Source organism: Podarcis bocagei, assembly GCF_964188305.1.
Source record: "Podarcis bocagei genome assembly, chromosome: 7".
NCBI classification, from domain to species: domain Eukaryota; kingdom Metazoa; phylum Chordata; class Lepidosauria; order Squamata; family Lacertidae; genus Podarcis; species Podarcis bocagei.
This window is the reverse complement of record NC_138132.1, coordinates 62,343,285-62,366,156: the sequence shown is the minus strand read 5'-3', so window position 1 is coordinate 62,366,156 and position 22,872 is coordinate 62,343,285. Positions and strand designations below refer to the sequence as shown.

Here is a 22,872-nt window from a genome sequence, read left to right as displayed (position 1 = left end):
TGACGTTGGTTCCTTGCGTTAGTTACCACTTTGTCAAGGTGGAGCAACAGTGGGCAGTTCAGTGGACAGTGTTGAACATGGATTTGGAATGAAACGTGTGCTCAGCCACGGATTGCTTGAATGGGAAAGAAGGGACAGTACCCAAAATGAAAGAGGGGAGGCAAATCTGCAATTAGTATTATTATTATTAATAATAATTATTTATACCGTGCTCATCTGGATGGACTTCCCCAGCCACTCTGGGCAACTTCCAACAAAATACTAAAATACAGTAATGCATCCAACATTAAAAGCTTCCCTAAACAGGGCTGCCTTCAGATGTCTTCTAAAAGTCTGGTAGTTGTTGTTCTCTTTGACATCTGGTGGGAGGGTGTTCCACTTCTTTTCTTAATCTCTCAGTAGAAAAACAGGTCAAAAAACAGAACCACCAGCTCTTCTCAACAAGCATCTCCTCTACTGTCTTCATTTAATTCCTTTTAGTTATCAGATCCTTCGATTATTGCAGTTGAGCCAAGGCCCCCTGTTCTCTTGGGGAAATTAAGGCTTGACTTGGTGAAAATGAAAGTTACAATTTAATGGCTTTTGCACTTCAGATTCATTTGAAAGGGATATACTGTAATTGAGCACAACGTTAATTTTTTATGATTGTTTTACAAAAATCATGCTGTTGGGTCAGCATTTAGCAAGCGGGGGTTTGTACAAGCGGAGTCATTCTCACTTAAAATTATCTTCTGCAGAAGTATTTGAAGGTGTGCAGGTTTTTTAAAACCTTTGTTTGTTTGTTGTTATTATCTGCGGGGGGGGGGGGCTAAAACTCTTTAATGAGCTTGGCTACATATACTGGGAATTTTTATTGGCATTGTTAAAGTATTATTCCTTCTTATTCCTGCATGAATTACTGGGGGGCAGGGCATAGGAGGGTCCCAGCTACCTTACCTCTTGTGATGGCTCCCAGTGTGGAGCCAGTGTGGTATAGTGGTTAAGAGCAGTAGACTCGTAATCTGGTGAACTGGGTTCGTGTCTCCGCTCCTCCACATGCAGCTGCTGGGTGACCTTGGGCCAGTCACACTTCTTTGAAGTCTCTCAGCCCCACTCACCTCACAGAGTGTTTGTTGTGGTAGAGGAAGGGAAAGGAGAATGTTAGCTGCTTTGAGACTCCTTAGGGTAATAATAAAGCGGGATATCAAATCCAAACTCCTCCTCTTCTTCTTAGCTAATTTTTTTTAGGAGGATATGACAAAGATGGGATTTGGCTCAAGCAAAGTTTGTGGCTTGCAGATTTCATAAAAGCTCACCAGTCTTTTCTCCTGTAACTTAAGCACTTTTCTGGCAGTGAAAACAGAGAAGTCTTAGAATACTGTATAAGGCTCCAGATTCTGCGCTAGGAAGGCAGATTCTGCGCTGTTGTGCATGACCGCAATGCAAATTCCTTGAGTGTTATCTGCCAGTCTATCCACTGTGTGCAGATCCCTCTGTTTATTTCTGAGCAGCTCTTCTGATTTTTAATAGCTCTGTATTAATTCCAACAGGATGGCTTGATTGTAGAAAATATGCATGATCGGCCGTACACAGTTGGTGTGGGTGCAGAAATCACTGCAGCCATGGCAGTCATTTGTGCCACTGTGAAACAGACGTGCCCCCGTCTCCCAGTGGGTGTTCAGATCCTAAGTGCTGCAAACCAAGATGCTATAGCAGTCGCTCTTGCTTCTGGTAAGTGAACTGATTTGGGATTGCTTTTTGTTTTGGCATTCTGAGACCTAAACACAGGCCGCTTACCAGATTTTATGTATGGTATATTATCATTTCTAATTGCATTTATATCCCACCTTTTTTCCCAACGGACTGAAGGTAGTGTACGTCTTTTCTGCCCTCTCCTCATTTAATCCCCAGCAACAGTGAGGTAGGCCAGGCTGAGACACATTGACTAGCCCAGGGTCACCCAGTGAGCTTCAAAGCTGAGTGGGGATTTGAACCCTGGTCTCCCAGGTCCCAGCCCGACACCACACGGGGTTTCACGTGCTTGCTCCAGCTCACCACACTTTTCTGCAAAGCCACCATGACTATTTTATTCCCTCAGCAGCGTGGTATTTCCAGTCAGGAGATGGGAGTTGACGTTAGTATATCTGTGGAGTGAAGGAATAGGTGGACCTCAAGCTGATGGCAAAGGGTACTAGTAGTAGAGCTTCATTTTATACAGGATGCCTAAAACGGCATTCCTAACCCATTTACCTGGAAGTATGCCCCACTGAATTCAGTAGTACGTCTGAGCCTTCCTCTGTATAAAAGGATTTCATGTGCCTTCCTATAGCACATCCAAGTATTCTTACCCTTTGCCCATGAGGAAGACCAATGGTTGAACACACTGGATATTCTTCATAAAATAAATCACTTGAGGCATACCTCTTTTTAGTGGTGTACCTTCTCCCATTCTCAACTGGTATAAGCTTACCTACCAACTTTTTCAAATCCAAGAGAGTGAGGTTTAGGCTGTACACCCCTCAAGTATGTGTGTCCTATTCACAAGCCCTAAGCAGGCATAATGTTCTCATTTCCCCAAACCTCCTTCCTTCTCACACATGAATTGCTCACACACACACACACACACACACACACACACACACACACTTTTTCAGAGCTAACAAAGGTATGGCATTATGCATGCACCAGTGCTGGTGCTAAGCTTGGTTAGCTTTGGCCAGGGTGTGCAAATTGGCTTCTACCCTTTTTGTAAACTGCAGCTAGCTATGGTTAGGCGACAGTATGAAACTGTGTTGTTCGGGTGGATATTTTCTGTGCTGGTAGAGTAAAGCACATTATAAGTTCTTGTTCGCCATAACCGTGTTAACACCTGCTTTATGCCTCTTCGTGATAAATATCCATTGATGGCTTCCTTCCATTTAGTTCTATAAAATGGTATAAGGGATTAATTTAAATCATTATCATTGCTCATCAAATTCCAGTTACACCTCAGGATATCACGGTAATCTGCTGTAATGAACTATTATACCTCTGTTGAATTAATGAAATTCACTTAAGAATAAATTAAATTAACCTGAATTTAAGGAGAATAACTGTAGGCCAATGGCTAGTGCCCATCCTAGGTTTTGGATTCAAATTTTAGCTCATCTATGCAACCATTAGGTGTTCTTATAGCTCACCTTTGGTCACCTTCCTCTGAAATGGGAACAGTAGCGGCTGCCTCCAGTATTAGAAACCGAGAGATGAAAGCTAGGAGCTAAATGGCACCTTAAACCTAGGTTGTGGGCGCAACAATGGAATGTCTAGGCATGCTTTTTTATAACAAGAATACAAACCTGAAAATGAATGAACTTCAGCTAAAATATTATGTTCATTTTCCACATGGTCTAGTCCTTCCCCTGCCCATCCCCCTAATATTCTTAAGAGGGTCTCTTATCCGGTCTTCAGAGAGTAGCTGGAAGAGGCGGAAAAAGGTCCTCCTTTCCTTCCACTCTGCAGTTTTGATCTGAAATCTTAGGTGCAGAACTGCGCCCAGAGCTCAGAAACTGCTAGCGCTAATGAAATTCCCTGTCGCACAATGCACCTAGAACAATGGGAGTTTCAAATGCTGGCCACCTCCATTCACAGGCTTGTTGTGGAGATGATGGAAACCTGCACAGTTACACACTTAGCAAATGTTGTGCTTGTGTACAGTAAGAATCATTGTGGGCTTTGAGGAAACTTGGTTTATGAGTAAGTTTCAGACAAAAGCACAGAAATTATATTTAAGCAAAAAGTCAATTTTGTTTATGGCACGAGCATTAATAATACAATTTGCTCTAATGCAGCCTTGTTTTTGCCTGCTGGAATGCTCATATAAAAGTTTTAGCATTTCATTTATGATATGTCTGATTCAAGAATGATAGGTGATTAATGCTAAAAACATACATTACTTTTACACAATCCCTTTAATGTATCTTGATGCAAACTGTGACAGATGAATAGTCTATTATATCTAACATCTGTTTCCTAGATTGGCACTACTTTTACATATTGCATTTTATTTTCAAAAAAATGATAATGCCATTTTTTTCTAGTTCACTGTTGCAGATGAATGCTTTAGTTTACTTAAACTACTAAGATCCTCAGTCAATATGCAGAATTGATTAGACAGCAGATATGTCTTCATATTCAGGTGCACTCAATAATTTTAACTATTTCTCCTCTCTCTTTCACATTCTTCCTATGATTTTAGAAAAGGCTACTTGGAACAATTTTGCCCCTTTTCTGCTTAGGCATAACACTCTAATCTTCATTTATATTTAATTAAATTGGCCGCTGAATTACCGTATCTTTTCAACTTCATTCAGAACAGTTTCCTAGAACTTAGAATTATATACAGATTTCTAGCAATTCACATCACCCTTGGATCCTGACTCTATGCATATTTAGCTAGAAGTAAATACAACTGAACCCAAGGGACTTACCTCTGAGTAAGCGTGGATAGGCTCTGGCAGCTGTTAGGCATGCATAAGCTGACAAACATAATTATCAGTTCTCTTCACACAGCTTACCACAAACTCAATTTAGCACAGTCACTAAGGCCCAGTGCAAATGCTGTTCCCTGAAAGCCATGGTTTGCTAATCAGGGGCCAGCTTTGGGGCCATACACTTCGATTCTGGCAAAAAGACTTATCCCCTTTCCTTATTTTCATTATATCTGCATTGATGTTAACCATGGATAATACTTTAAAAGGCACCCTTCTTAACCAGGGTTTGTAAGCAACTAAGGCTTACAAGTCAGCTGGTTCATGTTGACTGGCTAGCATCGGTTGTGGGTTGTGGCGATCACACAGGGACCCCGGACCTTTGACGGTCTATTGACCCTGTGCCACCACTGTGATTGCTTTCTTCGCTGCCACCACCCCGCTTCTCATGGGGACACACGGAGTCCAGACAGTTGTTAACATTAACAAATAATCAAGTTTATTTCTAAATGCAGGAACAAGCGTATGGTTTCAGTTTATTTTTCTCTTGTCAGTTTCTTAATCTTAGTTCCTAACAACTCCAAACTGATTATTCCAACTATCTATCTGACTCAACCTAACAATTCCTCTCACTCTCTCACAATACAGCTCGACCAACCCACTGCCTATGCCTTCCTCTTCCTTCTCCAACTCCCAAACCTCAACTGACTTTCAAAACCTCCCACTCTGTAACTTTTACTCCCCCCTTGCATTCTCACTGGCCAATCACATCACACTCATTTTAACCCTTTCCTTATGACCCACCTGGGAGGCAAACGCCACATGGATGTAACACGAAACCATGGTTAAAGATGACAAGGAAGAAAGAGTGGAATTTGCGTTGAAGTTGAGGGGAGCGTGCATTCTGAGGCCTGGCTTCTTCTCCGCAGGAGCCCAATGCTATATTTGCAAGCAGACCTAGGCAGGGACTGAGGCCGTGGCAAATATACAGAAATCAGTCAGTAACGCTGGTTTGGATGATTTACCCAAATAGTGGGATAATGCACATCTGTGAGTTACAGCCTTTCCTGCCAACCCACAGGAGACGTACCCACTGTGGTGTCACCTGTGGTGGCATGTCCCCTGTGGGTTGGCAGGAAGAGGCACAGCTCAATGCTTTGCATGTAGAAGGTCCTGGGTTCTACTGCCAGCGCCTCCAAACAGGGCCTCGGAAGGAGAAGTCCTGGAGAGCCACTGCCAGTCAGTTTTGACAGTTCTAACGATCCAGTGGTCAGACTCAGTGTAAGCAGCTCCATATGTTTCTCCTTCTGCCTTTAGACTGAAATGTAGTGAATAAACACTTTGTTTATTCTAAACCACTGAGCCTCTTGGGTTTGCCAGTCGGAAGGTTGGCAGTTCAAATCCCCACGACGGGGTGAGCTTCCGTTGCTCTGTCCCAGCTCCTGCCAACCTAGCAGTACGAAAACATGCCAATGCAAGTAGATAAATAGGTACCACTGTGGCAGGAAGGTAAACGGCGTTTCCGTGTGCTCTGGTTTCCGTCACAGTGTCCCGTTGCACCAGAAGTGGTTTAGTTATGCTGGCCTCATGACCTGGAAAGCTGTCTATGGACAAATGCCGGCTCCCTCGGCCTGAAAGCGAGATGAGCACTGCAACCCCATAGTCGCCTTTGACTGGACTTTAACCATCCAGGGGTCCTTTACTTCTCAGGGTGGCATCTCAAATGGTACTTCAGTCATCTTTGCCCAAGGCTTTTATATTTTTTAAGACAACAGGTTTTTTTGTAAGTAGATCTTTACTGAACTGTAATTTGTTCCTATATGCAAAACTGCCAGTTTAAAGGCTGTTTTAAGTGGAGAGCAAAGCTCATCTTCATTGCTATACTGAAGGTTCAATGTAAAACCAGTAGTGTAGTTTGGTGCTTTTGTTTGGTGCGAAACAGACTCCCAGTGCCTTACCATAGTTGCATCTAGTCTTCATGTGCTTTTATTTTTTTATTTTTAAAATTATTCACATGCAGCCCTCTTAAAAGGTCAGAGCTATGTAAAAACACCATGAACATTTAAAAGCAATACAGAGTACTTCTAGATTACACACACATTCTGTTTCTCAACTATTGGATTCTTCTAGGGCTGTTGATGGTGATCCTAGACATACAAATACATTGTACCCCTGCTCCTAAAAAAATGAAATAAAATAAAATCTGTGCAAAAGCTGATCTGAAGGAGGTTGATGGAAAAAAAATAAGGGTGTAAGGATGCTGTGAAGAAATAAGAATGGATACTTCACACAAAATTAACATTTAAGAGCCAGCATCCACTTTGAGGGATCAATGTTTATTTTACTCATTTATACAGTTACTTAAAGGCTACCTTTTGGGACTTAGGCCACTCAAGGCAGTTTTCATAGTGTAGAAACACAACACACACCCCCCCAAAGCAAAACAACAGCAGCATTAGCAATCATTTTTTAAAAGGGCAATTAAATAAAAAATACAAAAATCCTGCAATCATGAAGCTATCTGTCATCATATAGATCTCCAAGAACAAAAGCCCCAAATATATGGGTTTTTTTTTAGTTTTAATGGCCTCAGGTTTGCAGTGGTGGGCCAAATGCACCCCTAGGGGGAGTGAGTTCCACAGTTCGGGGGCCGGCACAGAAAAGGCCCGGACTCTTACTTATCCTCACCTACCGACTCTAGCAGAGATGTAAGATTAACTTTGTAAAGAGTTCAGCATTACTGTCTGGGGTTTTTTTATTTGAGGCATTGCTTTACAGCAGAACATCTTTCTTTTTTTTAACATCAAAAAACAATTTATGTCATTGTCTTGGCAAAAGCTGCATGCCATCTTGATTATTCCTTCTTTCTGAGGGGGAATGGCAAGACTTCTCCCATGTCTGAAACGGCTCACCAAGCTTTGTTCACAACTGCTTCATTATTAACAGGTGTACCATGTGTTCTTCAGTAGTGCCTAATTTCCTGTGCGTAGATCCTGATTTAATTAACTACATCTGTTTGAGGCTGCACAGAATGATGCATATTATTGGGTCTCTGGAACATTTATGGCGGCGATAAAGATACAGGCGCTGCCTACACTGCAGCTATCATTTCCCCATCCTCTTGATAACATTTGGGAACACTCAGTCCACAAGTCTGGGTTAGATTGACCCCACCTGAGACCTCATTGTATTTTTTAGTATCTGATGTAATAATTAGCATTCATTACATGAAAGTTAAACCCTGGTCCTTTGCTTTCTGTGCCGTCCTAGCTTCCCTGCTACAATTCTGCACACCTGACTGCAGCGTGGTGCTAATAATACCCAAAAAAATCACGGATTTGATCCCCGTAAGCCAGGATTTCTATTTCTTTAGTGGTATCGTAGGAGTTCTGTCTATATATTGCAGTGGAGTGCAGAAATATATATGGGCTGAAAGAATTAAGGAAGCCTAAGGCAAGCAAGCAGTTTGAAAGCATGTCAAAGTGCAAGTAGATAAATAGGTACCGCTCCGGCAGGAAGGTAAACGGCATTTCCGTGCGCTGCTCTGGTTCACCAGAAGCGTCTTAGTCATGCTGGCCACATGACCCGGAAGCTGTATGTATGCCAGCTCCCTCGGCCAATAAAGCGAGATGAGTGCTGCAACCCCAGAGTCGGCCACAACTGGACCTAATGGTCAAGGGTACCTTTACCTTTAAGGCAAGCAAAGCCATTTTCATTTACAAGCTTACATGTGGCCATCACAGAGTCATGAGGTTAATGACAAAAACAAAATGTCGTAACACTGAAGAAGAAGCAGGAAGGAAGTAGCAAGTTTTTACTGAAGAAGGGAACAACATGTTGCCTTCATCGACGCCTTCTGGTTCTTGTAACTTATTGCAATCATTATTGCTTTACTCTGGACAGGTAAAGCTGTGTGTGTGTGTGTGTGTGTGTGTGTGTGTGTGTATAGAAAGTCCCAGATTTTATGTTCAGTTAAAGATCTGGTAACAAGACTGGGAAAAGTCATTTGTCTGAAACCTTGGAGGGGCACTGCCAATCGGATTGGTTGATACTGGGCAAAGGAACCAATAGTTTTGATTCTTGTATAAAATAGTTCCTTAGATTTCAGGGCAAAATCCATGACTTTAAGGGAGAACCTGGCATCACAGTGACTGATGGTGGAATTGTCTTTTCTAGAGGCAGAAACAGAGCTGCAGAACTAGCACCCATATTATCCTTAGTACACACTGTTAGAGGAGTGCATCGGCTAAATGGTTGGATTAATTTAATCGCATCTAGTTCTGGGAGGCAGAATTGACTAGGCAAGAGCGGGAAACCCTTTCCAGCCCAAGGGCCACATTTCCTTCTAGATCACCTTTCAGGGACCACAGACCAGTGTCGCATATTTGGTAGGGCCAAAGGCAAAAGTTGGTAGAAGCAAGAGATGTAAATTTTTCCCTTTACATCCCTCTCTGCCCTCCATTCAGGCAAGAAAGGGGGCATGATCAGAATTCAGTGACACATTCCTGCCACACAAAGCAGGACTACTGAGGGGTGTGGCCTGGAGACAGTTCTGAGAGGCAAAAAAATGGGTCCTGGAAGGCTGCATTTTAACCCTAGACCTGATGTTGAGCACCCTTCTCTTAAGGGAACTGGGGTCCATCCCAGAAGACCCAAAATGCACAGCCCCTTGATGAAGAGACCTTTGATTAAGGTTCTTGCTTTTTCCAAGGTACTGTACTTGATGACTTACGAATCAATGAATTGTAATGGGGGATCAAATCAGAGCATCAATGTTCCAAGACACAGCGACTTGCAAACAGTCACCTAGCAAACATCACAGCCGAGCGGTGATTTAATTTTGGATCTCCTGTGTACACACTCTGTGTGCTAATGGACCACTGACCTTTTGTAATGTATCCCATTTCATGCTGGGATACATCTGGTAAGTGACCGTGATTTACAGTTCCTGCCTGGCCCTCGGTCAGCTTTATCACAGTATTCTTGTCATTTGCAGGTCTTGACTTCATTCGAGCGGAAGGCTTTGTTTTTTCTCACGTGGCAGATGAAGGGATTCTGAATGCCTGTGCTGGCAACTTGCTCAGATACCGGAAGCAAATTGGAGCAGAACACATTCAGGTTTTTGCTGACATTAAAAAGAAACACAGGTAATTAGGGTTCACGCCAAAATGTGTTAGAAACCTATACTTGCCAAACATGCGCTGTCAGTGAGTCTGCTTTCGCCTGCATTAAATTTGTATGGTTACCACTTACAGTGGTGCCCCGCAAGACGAATGCCTCGCAAGACAGAAAACTCGCTAGACGAAATAGTTTTCCGTTTTGGAGGTGCTTCGCAAAATGAATCTCCTATGGGCTTGCTTCGCAAGACGAAAATGTCTTGCGAGTTCCTGCTGGGTTTTTCCCTCCCCCCCTTTTTCTAAGCCGCTAAGCCACTTATCAGCTGATCCGATAAGCTGATAAGCTGCTAAAAGCCGCTAATGGCGCTAATCCTCTAATCCGTCAATGGGCTTGCTTCGCAAGACGAAAAAACCGCTAGACGAAGAGAATCACGGAACGGATTCTTTTCGTCTTGCGAGGCACCACTGTACAAGTGACAGAAGCCCTAAGTTTTACAATTGAGTCTTCCACCAGTAGACCATTAGCTCTGTTACTGCAGCTACATATATTCTCACTCCCAACTTAGCCTTTTAAAGTAGTGAGAATTTGGGGGATTTTACCACTTGGAGGAATGCACAGTGCTCAGGTTGTGCTTTCCACGATGCTGGACTAGATGGGCCACTATTAGGATTAACAATAGTAATTGCATTTGTTACTTGTTGAATAATTGTATTTCTCACAGAGTGATCCTAATGCAACTTGCATTAAAAATTAATGCTTGATCCAGCAGACTCTTCTTAAGTCCTTAAGCATTCTGGGATATAATCTGGGAATGTGTGGACTACAAATATTTGCTGTATAATTACAACTGGAGAGATTGAATGTCTGAACACCAGCTACACTGATGTGAGCGTGGAATGTCACTTGTGAGTGATTTGCTCACTTCCTTGATTTATTACATTATGATGGTGCTGGAAAGCTGGCCCTCCACTTCATGGTGGTGGTGGTGGGGCGGGGAGGAAGCTACAATAACTTGGTATGGGTGCCAAAAGTAAACAGGTTGGGTTTCTGTTGTTGGCAGTTCTCACGCTCTGACAGCTGATGTCAGTGTAGCAGAGACGGCTAAGGCTGCTGAATTCTTTCTGGCTGACGGGGTCATATTGACTGGAGCTGCCACTGGATTGGAGGCAGATCCCAAAGAACTGGAAGGTGGTATGATTATGACGATTATATTTCTTGTATTTACTTATGTCCTGCCTTTTCCCCAGACTCAAGGCAGCTTACAGATAAAATAGAGCGCACAAAATGCAAAAAGCTGAAAAAGCACACGAAAGAGCATCATTAAAAAGTAAAGTACAATGGAATTAAAACATTGTAAAAATAAATTATTAAAATATAGATAATGAAAAGAATAAAAACATCACAGTGCTAGTAAAAGCCCTTTCCTGGAAGAAGAGGAAGAAAAGTTAGTTCTGAAAGGCCTGTTGGAATAAAACAATCTTTAGCTGCCAGTGGAAGAACGAGATGAAGGGAGTCCCAAAATCTGGGATCAGCCGCCAAGAAGCCTGCAAAGGCACATGAAGTATACAGATTCACTATTGCTAGAGAGATAGTATTTCCCTTGCTAGATTATGAACTTGGATGAACCCTGGAAAACTAAACATGACTCAAAATTCTATTGAGATATTGCTTGCTTACGTACATTGTATTGTTATTTTTTTATCAGTGCGTGCAGATTTGTTTGTTTCAAACTTGACATGTGTCCATTGTTTTAGCTCTTACACAGTATAATGCAATTGGACATCATTTTCTCCAATGTAAAGGGTATATGTTACCAGTAGTATCCTTTCTCTAATCACTTGTGGCAAATGTTTCAGTTCCTGTCAGGTATAAGTAGCTGTCATATTAAGCAGCTAGCCAGGAAAGTGGATATGTACATACATATTTCTCATTTCTCTTAATTAAAAAAAAGAAAAGACGAAAAGTCTTGCTTTTTGATAGCTGTTGCTCATGAATGATGACATTCTTCATAACCTTTCTTAAAAGGTTATTTCTAATGAAGGTAAATTAAAAACATAACTCTTAACATGGCAAGAAATAGGAGATTGCACTTGGGTCTGACATTCCAGCAGGAAGAACAACATCTGACAGAGTGGAGTATAAATAATAGTGACTGGACACCAGTGGGAGTTTGATTTTGCTAGCTGGTTCCAAATGCTTGATGTATGTCCTAGGAGAAAGTAGCTGGAGCAATTAAGTACCTGAAAGGTTTGGGGGCAAAGATGCTATCCCTGATGTCCTCACTTCAAATAGGCAAAATAGTCTGTTTTGATTAGTTCATTGATTCATGAGTCAGCAATGACAACCTCTTGAAATAAGGAAGAGTCCTATATATATCATTCTTTGTCAAAGGTCTCCGGTCTTCTGAAATGGGCACTTGTTCCTTTAAGAAGGCTGTCTAGCCAACTCTGCCACCAAGGGCAAGATCCAACCTAACTAATCCAGCCATTTATCCAATCTGCTCTTCAAGACTCCCACTGATTTAAAAACAACAACATCAGAAGAGCCTTCTGGATCAGGCTAATGCAGTGTTTCCCAACCGGTGTTCCGCGGCACACTAGTGTGCCGTGAGATGTTGCCTGGTGTGCCGTGGGAGTCTAACGGTTCTCAGCACCCTTAACAAAATACAGTTCCCAGGATTCCTTGGGGGGGTAAGTCGCCGCTCTTTAAAGTGGTAGGAGATACCGCTTGAAATGTGAAGGGCTGTTGTAAGAGAGGGAGAGCCGCAGCTGGCGCGGAAGGTGTTAAGGGGAGTCGGAGGCTCCTCCTCCTCACGGGAGTTCGAGTGTCGCTCTTTCTCCGGCTGTACCATTCGTCCTGGAAGCGGGGGGGAGGAGGAGGGGAGGAACCATTAAGCCTTCACTGACGGAGAGCCATCGCGAGCTTCCAGCGAGTGGCAGCAGCAGCAGCAAGCGCCCGCCTCGTCTCTAGAGGAGGAGGAGCTGCAGTTGCCGCCGCCTTTTGCACGTAAGAACGGGTGCATAAGCGTGCGGGAAGGAGGCGCGTGCAAAAGGTGGAGGGATGGGGCGCCTGGGTGAAGCGAAGGCCTGGTCGTGGAGGCGGCGGGGCGAAATCCTCCCTCGTAGCCGCCGGAAGGCCGCCCCTCCGACTCGCGTCTTGAGCAGCCTCCCTCCCTCCCTTGAGACTGAAAGCCGGGCAAATCCCAGCAATGGGAAGCGCGGCGGGGGAGGCCTGGCTGGGCGCGCATTCGCACGACTGAGGTGACCCGGGTTACGACATGCGCGTCAAGGTGGTCCAGGGGAGTGCGTGCCTCCGTCTCTCCGGGGCAGGCCTCCAGATGACCGACAACGTCAGCCCCGCCCCACGCCCCTTCTCCAGCCCTGCTCTAAGCATACAGTCAGACAGCAACCAGGTCTGCTCCTCTGCCCTTGCTTTCCATCTTTGGGTAGGCCAGGCATCCAGATACCCAAGGCTGAAACCTCCAATCTGTCCCCTGCTTTCACAACTGTGCCCGCTGACTCCAATTTCCTGAAAAGGCCAATGCACTAGGATAACACAGGACTACGCTGCTGGACTGTAACTCCTTCCTACTCAGCTAAACAGGTATTAGCAAAGCAGAGCTATTTTGCACTGCTGGCAATAAGCGGTGCACCCTCAGCTGCATAGCCCAGTGTTTCCCATCCTTTTTAAAAGTTGCATGTGGGATTGTGGCATTGTGCAAAATGCATGAATAAATCTTTCATGGAAATGGGCAGTGACACAAATCCGTAGTCTTTATATATACTTTATATATACTTTATATATACTATATATATAGTCTATATATATATATATATATATATATATATATATATATATATATATATATATATGCAGGTTTTGGTGTCTTCGGGTGTCTTCCCGTGTAAGAGTTGGGGTGTCTAGGCGACGTTTCGACGAGGTCTCACTCGTCATCTTCAGGCTGGTGCTTTCGGCTTCTTGTTACTGGAACAGAGCAGGATCTCAGTGTTTGAGTTCCTATAAATACTGTTGAGGGGGTGTGGTGTATAGCCTCCAACGTTCTGGGCAGAGAGGAAGTTTCCAGGTTAGTGTGCCTTTTCTTCTTTTGTTCATTAATTACTTGAGGGATATCTTGAGTGATTTCTTGAGTGATATTCTGAGTACCACTTAGGAGGGTCATTAGGTGTGGATTAGTTGCTAAAGCTTTCGTGTCTTGACTTCTTGAGCTTGTGAAGAGTTTTTTTTCTGAGAAGATGGCTGTACTGCACTTAGTTGTGCTCTGGCTTGGCTTCGTGTATAGGGGCGAGCTGTGGTTTTGTGCCCTGTGCCAGCCAGATCTGTGTAGGGATTGCAGGGGGGTGCAGCATCCGGAGGTGCCACTGTGGTTTGGCTACTGGATGGTGTCTGTAATTTATTTGTGGAGAGGGTCTGGGTTTGGGTCTGGTGTGGTTGATTGGAGATGGCGTTCTGTGTGCCTCTGGTTCTGGTGTCGGTTTTTGTGGGGAGGGCTAATTTCCAGATGTCTGGCAGGCGGGACGTGTCGTCACGCTTGTTCATGTTGTGAGGGTGTTTCTCTATCTCGATGGCTTCCATGATTATTCTCTTGTGGTGATGTTCCATGTTAAAGAGCAATTTGGAATCTGCAAAATTAATTTCGTGTCCTGTTTCTTTCATGTGTTGGTAAAGAGAGGAAGTTTTTTCTTCTTTTTTGACGGCATTCTTGTGTTCTGCGATACGTGCATTTATTCGTCTGTTTGTTTGTCCAATGTACGTGGCCGGGCAGACTTTGCAGGGTATTTCATAGACCCCTTGGTTTTCTAATTGGATTTTATCTTTGGGGTTTCTGAGGATATTGGCTATTTTTTGGTTGGTGCAAAAGGCTGTTTTGATATTGTGTTTATGGAGGATTTTGCTAATTTTATCTGTAGTGCCCTTGATATAAGGAAGGAGGGCCATGCCATTGTTTTCTTCTGTGTCTTGGTTTTTGGGGGGTGTTTCTTTTTGGATTAGCTTCGTAACCCTGTTTTGCTGGTATCCGTTGGCGATTAACACATTTGAGAGATTCTGTAACTCAGTTGTCAAGTGGTCTTTGTCAGCCAGGCGTTTGGTTCTGGAGATGAGAGTCTTGGCTACGGAGTTTATTTGTGCAGGGTGGTGGTGTGATTGAGCATGTAAGTAGCGGTTGGTGTGTGTTTTTTTCCGGTAGATAGTGTGTCCTAGGGAGCCATCAGGTTTTTTGTAGATTAGGACGTCAAGGAAGGGAAGTTGGTTATTGGCTTCTATTTCCATAGTGAATTGTATTTTGGGGTGTAGGCTGTTGAGATGTGTGAGGAAGCTATCTAGTTTTTCCTTCCCGTGTGGCCAAATTACAAAGGTGTCGTCAACATATCTGAGCCAAAGTTTGGGTTTGTGTTCTGACTTGTCTAAAGCATTGGTTTCAAAGTGTTCCATGTACAGATTTGCGATGACCGGTGAGAGGGGTGATCCCATAGGTGCTCCTTCTATCTGTTTGTATCTTTGTCCATTGTGGATGAAGTACGTGTTGGTTAGGCAGTGGTTGGTCAGGTCCAGGATGTATTCGGGGGGATTGTATTTGTTTTGAATGGCTGTCAAGGCTTCATTAATGGGCACTTGTGTGAAGAGAGATACAACATCGAAGCTCACAAGTAGGTCATCGGGATGTAGGTTTTGCTTTATATACTTTATATACTTTATATACTTTATATATAGTCAATATAGGCACAGAGTTAATTTTTTAAACATTTTCTAATGGTGGTGTGCCTCGAGATTTTTTTCATGAAACAAGTGTGCCTTTGCCCAAAAAAGGTTGGGAAACACTGGGCTAATGGGCCACCTGGTCCAGCATCCTGTTCTCACAGTGGCCAACCAGATGCCCTATTGAGAAGCCTGCAAGCTGTGCATGAGGATGATAGCGTTGTGCTCACCTGCGGTTGCTTCCCAGCAGCTGGTGTTCAGAGTCATACTGCCACCACTTTAGGCAATACGTTCTAGTGCTCCAGTGCTCTGCCGCATTCTTCCTCCTATATAGCTCAAATCTTCTCAGCTTCAGTTTAAGCCACTTTCCGCTTTAATAAGTTTATATCTACACCATACATTTAAGTAACTCTTATGCCACTTTAACCACCACAGAGAATCCTGGGGACTGAAGCTTTGTGTGGTCAGCACCCTTTACAACAGGCACCCCCAAACTCGGCCCTTCAAATGTTTTGGGACTACAACTCCCATCATCCCTAGCTAACAGGACCAGTGGTCAGGGATGATGGGAGTTGTAGTCCCAAAACATCTGGAGGGCTGAGTTTGGGGATGCCTGCTTTACAAGCTACAGTCACCAGGACCCTTTGGTGGAAGCCATGACTGTTAAAAGTGGTGCAAAATAGCCTGATGTCTCCAAAACCAAAGTTTTTTTTGGACTTGCAGTAGCTACAGAAATGTAGTCTTGGCCAACTTACTGTCTACTTTCTTAACCTAATTCCCTTTTACCATCTAAAGTGTTAGAAATGCTGTGAAATTCTGCAGGGTGGCATTCAAGGAATGTCATCTGTAATATGTCTAACAGGCACGATTTCTTCAAATGGGGGATTGTTGTTGTTGTTATTGCTATTTCCTTGGTGTAGAGTTCAGATGTTTCAAGCACAGAATATAATCAATGCCGACAGTTTTTTACTTCCCTTTTGAGGGGGGTTAATGGAAGGGATGACCCAGGTGGCACAATGGATCAATGTGTCTGGCTGTTAGCCAGAAGGCTGGTATTTCGAGCCCACCCAAGAACAGCTGTGGACTGGATTCATGCGTTGCAGGGGATTGGACTAGATGACCCTTGGGGTACCTTCCAACTCTACAATTCTGTGATTCCAAGAAAACAATACATCAAAGGTTTCTGCGACACACCTACATGGGGTGTGGATTCTTTGCTGTAATTGCTCCTGAGTGTTTACTCAGTGGCACTTGTAGCCTCACAGGTAGCTAGCATAGCTCATTCTAGTGCAGCAATTCTGAATGGTGAAAACGAAGCAAACAAGCTTTGTGTTTGTGTGTGAGAGAGAGACAGACAGACAGATAGAGGGAGAGAGTGCTTGTCTATCTTCTAATGGAGATCTATGACAGCAAATTGAGCCTGTCTCTGCCACTGGAACCCTGCTGCTGCTTAAGTGTAGACACAATTGGATTCCTTTCATCATATTACAAAATAAACCCATTGACAGCTTAAGCCAATTTGTGTTTTGATCTGATCACTTGTCTCTTTGAAAGCTGAACTGAAAAGGGAGGAGAGTGAGATTATATCACATTTGCTTCCAGCATTGCTATGCTTCTCTTTTTTTGATGTTGGTCATAGGAGGTGGGGAGTTGTATGCCTTGTTGCTGGGTTTGCCGGCTCTTTCGAATTAATGGAGCAATTAAAAAAAAAAAATACAGTGTGCTACACGGCAGTTTAATGACAGCATTTCGTATGGTGCAGTGGTTACTGAATACATCTTGATATAAAGAGGAATCTTAACACTTAACAAGTCAGCCCAGGAATAGAGAAAGGCGGAAGTAATGGAGCAGACCAGCAAGAGCAGGCATAGGTAAACTCAGCCCTCCAGATGTTTTGGGACTACAACTCCCATCATCCCTAGCTAACAGGACCAGTGGCCAGGGATGGTGGGAATTGTAGTCTCAAAACATCTGGAAGGCCAAGTTTGCTATGCCTGAGCAAGAGGCAGATTGCAGAGGGACTCTTAGCTCTGCTAAAGACTCCTCATAGGAGTGAGGAGTAATCTTCAACCCATGGGCTTAATTAGGTCCACCAGGCCTTGTAGGTTGGTCTCCCTGGCTGTTTTGAGTGAACTACAGCCATCTTTCACAGGCTTGACATCATGTAACGTTGGGTGCTGGCAAGTTCACCCTGAGGCTGCACAGAAAGACTCGTATGTATGCTCCCAATCTGATGTTTTTGTTTTTATTTGGCACACCTCTCTGCCGTCCTGCGTGGCAACAGAAAAAGGTGCCTGAAAAAAACAACCACCTGGCTGCAAAGGAATAAATTGGAGCACACTTTAGAGTGTAGTCCAGATTCTTTCTTTGCAGCCATAGCTTGAACTCAATCAGAGTATGCTGAGGAAGAAGCTTGAGCTTTGCATCCCTTGACATGGCAGGTGGACAGCCTTGCCATCCACTCAATGGAGCCTATGGAGGGTTTGCCACTTCTGGGTCTGGCCCTTGGACTGGATCCCTTTCTCTAGCACTGGGCTACTTGAGACCAACTTCAGCAAAGTTTTTGCTGTTGATGAAGCAAGGTCAAAAGCCCTAGCGCCTCCTGGTATTTATGCCTAGAGAAACCAAATGTTGTTTGCTATCAGAGCAGCTGAAGTGAGGACACTGTGAGTCATGGATGGTGGATAGGTGTTGTTCATTCAAAAGCTCCCCCTAGTGCTTTATTCCTTGTGTTCTGAGTTCATAATAGAGAAGGACTTTCCTTAGAACGCACTTCTATTTCCTGGTTTGAATGTACATATTCCGCTTAATAAACTGTGCCTGCCACAAACCCTTGTGCTTCCCATTCCCCAATTTGGATGTTACAGGAAACCATGGCCATATGAAGATTTTCTGGGTTAATCACAACATAGTGGTCAGGAAACCAACAAGTCAGAACCTTAAACCACGGAGTGAAGTTGGTTTAAGATTCTGTTTGGTTTTTGTTTTTGTTTGTCCCAGGAACCACAGTTTAGTGGTTTGGAAGTCATAGGCAATTGTGATTGATTGCTCCAAAGGTCCAAGGAAAGATGGAATGGCAGCAGGGTGTAGCATGTGGGCAAAAGCCTCATGTATTTCTTAAGAAGATGTATGATAAATACATTTGAACTGGACCTATGCCTCTTAAACCTTAGAAGTATGTGAAGCTGTGAATTGAAATACACACTTTAAATAAGTATGTAATACACAGCCTCCACCATATGTGGCCATTGCCACAACTTGCCTTCATTTATAGGGATTTTTAAATCAGTTTCCCTACTTAATTTTCTCCAGAAGTTGGATGTGCTGTGAAGATACCAGTGTTGGTTGGATCTGGAGTGACTCTGGAAAACTTGAAGAACTACTTGGGTGCAAATGCCTTGATCGTTGGTTCTTATTTCAAGAAAGAAAGCTATTGGGCAAATAACATTGACCCAGATCGTGTGAAGCGGTTCATGGATTACACTGCTACACTGAGAGTGTGACATTGTTGGATCCTATGGTAATCATACACAGCCCTTATGCCACTATGTATCCTTTAGTCCCAACACCTTATCTTGTAACTTGAAGCCTTTGGTTTCGGTCCTGCTCCATCTTCCATGTGACAGAATGTTGCAGAATTTTTTGAAGCACCTGTTACCTTGTTCTAAGGGGATCCTGTGTTGGACTCCAAATCCCATCATTCCTGACCATTGACTGTGCTGGCTTAGGGCTGGTGGGAGAGTCTTAACAATATCTTGAGGGCCACAAGTTAGCCACCTTTGCTGTAAGACCAGAAAGAAGTTTTAAGTCTGAAGTCTCTCCCCATCTTCCACCCACCCCTGCTGCCCCAAAGCAGTCCAAATGTTTCCTTTGTCATGCTACATTTTCCCCTTAATGAAATCAACACTAGCTTCAAAGGCACACTTTTAGATCTCCCTGCCATTAGAACCCAAGACGTCAGCTAATAAAACAGCATAATGTTTTTCAAGTGTTATAAACACAATTCTAGGAAGCCATTTAGAAACTGCATTAAGAGACACCGATAATGACTGTTTAGGAGTGGTGATAGTTGTGAGGTGGGTTTTGTATGTGTGTGTGTGTGTTTCTTTTTACAAATACTGACTTGCTAGAAGTCACATTCATTCATTACTGGGAAGGTGAAGCTATAATGTGTTACTGCAGTGATGCACGTTAACAAGGGGGGGGGGAATAAGATTACTTGATTCGCTCCTTTATACTCATCTAATTCAAAGTGTAATCATTGCTGGTGCCGTTGGAGCTGTGTCCAGACAAAACTGCTCATGTGGAAGCCCAGCATCTTAACCATTGCTGGTTATTTGCAGTAATTACTGCCAACTGTGCCAGGGTCCCAGCGTTGTGCCCATACTGCAGCTGCAACATACAAAGTGCAGCTAAATTGTTCATCGCTTGATGACTCTCTGCTGAATGTGCAGCACTGATGTGGGCTTTATCACCGATAGCACCAGTCTTGTAGAATGACCTCCCTGTTGAAATGCGAAGAGACCCCATCATTGTTGGCATTCTTCCAGCTCTTGAAGAGCACACCTGTTTAGGCAGGTATTCCCCTGAACTTGAGATCTAATTATGTGTTTTTTAACTGTTCTAATTATTAGAAATTTTAACTGGCTTGTTTTCTTGCCTTTCTAAATCATGGAAGCTTTTGTTGCTTTGATTGAATTGGTTTATTGTGAATTTTAATTGCTTACGGATTTTACAATTGAGTTTATACTCGTAAACTGCTTGGATGGCATATAGGAAGTATATACTTTAATATATAAATAAATAAAAAAGATGCTAAATAATCATTTGTGAACTGTCTTTGGTGAAAAGTGTGCTTGAGATGTTGTCTCATATATATTTTTCCTCCCTGTATGGTTGCTGTTTCACATGCACAGCTCAACACGAGATATGACAAGCCTTGTGTAATAAATGCATGCATGTCTAAGTTCAGTCTTTCAGAGTGTTTTCAAGACGGGCCATTCTACAATCTGGTATGTTCCTTGAGGCTCAGTGATAAGTGACAGTAGTCACTTATCCCGGCACAGGATCAACCTGACACAGATTTACTTATTCACTTGTTTTGCTTATGTATTAATGTATTGAATTTATATGCTGCCTTGAGCTCAATGGGCATTTCAGGGTCTGAAGCACAAACTCCTTGGCATCCCAGGGCACAAGTCTGAAGGCATGTGGCCCGTTTTGCCACTTAAGGGGAAACAGAAATTGCCACTTGGCTCTGCCATGCCGCCTGCCACTGCGCTGCCTGCCACCTCCGCCACTGGCAGACAAGCAGCACCAGCACCAATTTATGGTGAGAGCTCTTGTGAGGTTTTGCACTCCATGAGATCTCATGAGATTTCAGCAAGATCTCTCCATAAATCAGCGTCAATGCCGGCACCGCTTCTCCACCAGTGGAGCACTGCCTTGGGGGCTTCCACTGCCTGAGGAAATACAAATGCTCATAGGGACAACATGGGGGGGGGGGGAGTAGCAAAGAACCACATCCAAAGCAATGTTTCTTATATACTTTCAGATTATACACATGACTTCTATTCAACCATCAAAGGATCGCATCAGCCTTTGCAGTTGCAACCCAGGTGGAATCTACACACACATTTTTAAAAATGCTGTGAAAAAGCTTTTTTAAAAAACGTTTTGAAAAATACATTGAATTTTGCATAGCTCACGGTTGCCATCTAGTGTCATGTTTGTATATTGCTCTTTATAAAATGCTTATTTGCAGCTGTGTAGATGAGTCCCCTCCCTTCATGGATCGCTGCCTTGTTGTGGCGAAGTGGCTTGAATAACTCCAAGAAGCTCTGAGCTACATCGTGCATGGCTACCCAAGACGGACAGGTCATAGCTGAGAGTTTAGACTAAATGTGATCCACCTGGAGAAGGGACTGGCAATCTACTCCAGTATTTTGCCAAGAAAACTCCGTGGACATAAAAAAGGAGAAGCTTTGAGAAGAAAGAGTTTCCAAGGCATGCTCTAGTTCATTGGGTCACGGAGAGTCAAACACAACTAAGACGACTAAACAACAACAAAGATGAGTCCCCAATGTCACCATCCTGAACCAGTCAAAAACATTTAACTCTCCAGATCAGCCTTCACCATAATATCATGTGATTCCATATAACCATTTATCAGTGTCTTTCTTTCTTAAGACTTTGACTAATTTTCCTATTCATTAAATGTCTCCCAATATCCTATTTCACCTACCTGCGAAACAGTTCAAGATTAATCACAGTTGCCATGCCTAGCCGATTCTCTTTTCATGCATACAATGGCCACCATAGATTTCAGGGTTTTGGAGTGAACATTCACTACGTACAGTTCTGTACTATGAAAGTTTAGGCACAGGCCTTTTCAGTTTAGCTAGGCCATAGGCTCCAAAAAATATTTTAAAAAATGGAACTATCAAAATGATAGTTTTATGAAATTATTATTTTCTTCAACATCGATTGTTTTAGTCCTTTAAAATAATAAAATCACCTTGGCAGAAAGGTGGTATATAAATAAATGAATGACTGGATGAATAAATATGCAAATTTAAGAGTATGTTTTTTTACACAGATCTGTAGAAAAAAACAAGCAGTCGCATGCTGCAACTATGTCCCAGTGAGCTGCAAAAGAGGAAGAATGCAATGCACCTGGGGGGGGGGACATCCATTTCCTGAATGTGCACAGTATTTAGAACATGCATCAAAAGCTTCATGGCGTCTCTGCTTAATTACTGCAGCTCCACGTACCAAGTCCAAGCACTTTAGAAGCTGCAGAAAAGCCCATAATTTGGCCTTAAATTATGAGGCACCAAAAAAAAGGAACTAATTCTGGGATTTAGTGGGCTAGTATCAAAGTAAATCTGATTTTAAAATCCACAGGGGAAGATTGATTGCCTCCCCTTTATCATGTTCACCGCTGCAAGTATTTGTGTAGTAGCGTTAAGCATCTGCTTGTCTGTTGCAAGCAGATGCTGTAAGTAGGATTTGACCTTTCTGTTTTGGAAAATTGCTTGAATGTTTAATGTTAAAATATTAAGTTATCAGAGCAGCTCATCTCTTTGGGAGAAAGGAATGCTCAATTTTACACCATGTGGGTTCTCAAAGTAACCATAAGAAGCATGAATAACTTCGGAGGAGAACAAAGCAAGCCATGTTAATGTGGAGGAAACTCTGGAAGTAAATAACAGCTGTTCAAGGAGACATCTCTTAAATATGTATTAATTAATTTGAAGTGCATCGCTTAAATATGCAAAGAGATTATCTTGCGTTAATTTACATTAAAACACTACAGCACTTGCCAGGTTCGTTATAGTATCCTAAGCTATCACTCCAGCCTACGCAACAGCATTTTGTTGGGTGTTGATTGCTTTCGATTTGCCCTTTTAAAAATGTCAGATAGCTGCCTCTTGTCTGGTAGGATCTGTCCTTATGCACACATTTCAGGCTTCTAAAGTTACTCCAGTTTCTATCAAGAGCAACATGGGCTTAGACTGTAAAGAGAAAGGACCAGGTAAAGGAGGGGTTAGACTTAACACTCCACAGAAAAGGGTCAGAACCACAGGTCTTG

At 43.1% G+C, this 22,872-nt stretch overlaps 1 protein-coding gene across 8 annotated transcripts in view; it reads left to right on the top strand.

Moving 5' to 3' along the window:
- LOC308590908 (uncharacterized protein F13E9.13, mitochondrial-like) overlaps positions 1-22,872 on the top strand; it is a 546,161-nt gene that overhangs the window by 7,850 nt on the left and 515,439 nt on the right. For 7 of the 8 annotated variants that reach the window (XM_081201288.1, XM_081201291.1, XM_081201287.1 and 4 more), the window contains 4 exons: positions 1,530-1,710; positions 9,442-9,592; positions 10,624-10,751; positions 18,591-20,244. In XM_081201288.1, the coding sequence (XP_081057414.1) occupies positions 1,530-1,710; positions 9,442-9,592; positions 10,624-10,751; positions 18,591-18,781 (651 nt within the window). In that variant the 3' untranslated portion in view covers positions 18,782-20,244. Of the gene's footprint in view, positions 1-1,529; positions 1,711-9,441; positions 9,593-10,623; positions 10,752-18,590; positions 20,245-22,872 lie in introns of those variants that run through there. The other variant, XR_014009934.1, reaches the window with a different exon arrangement.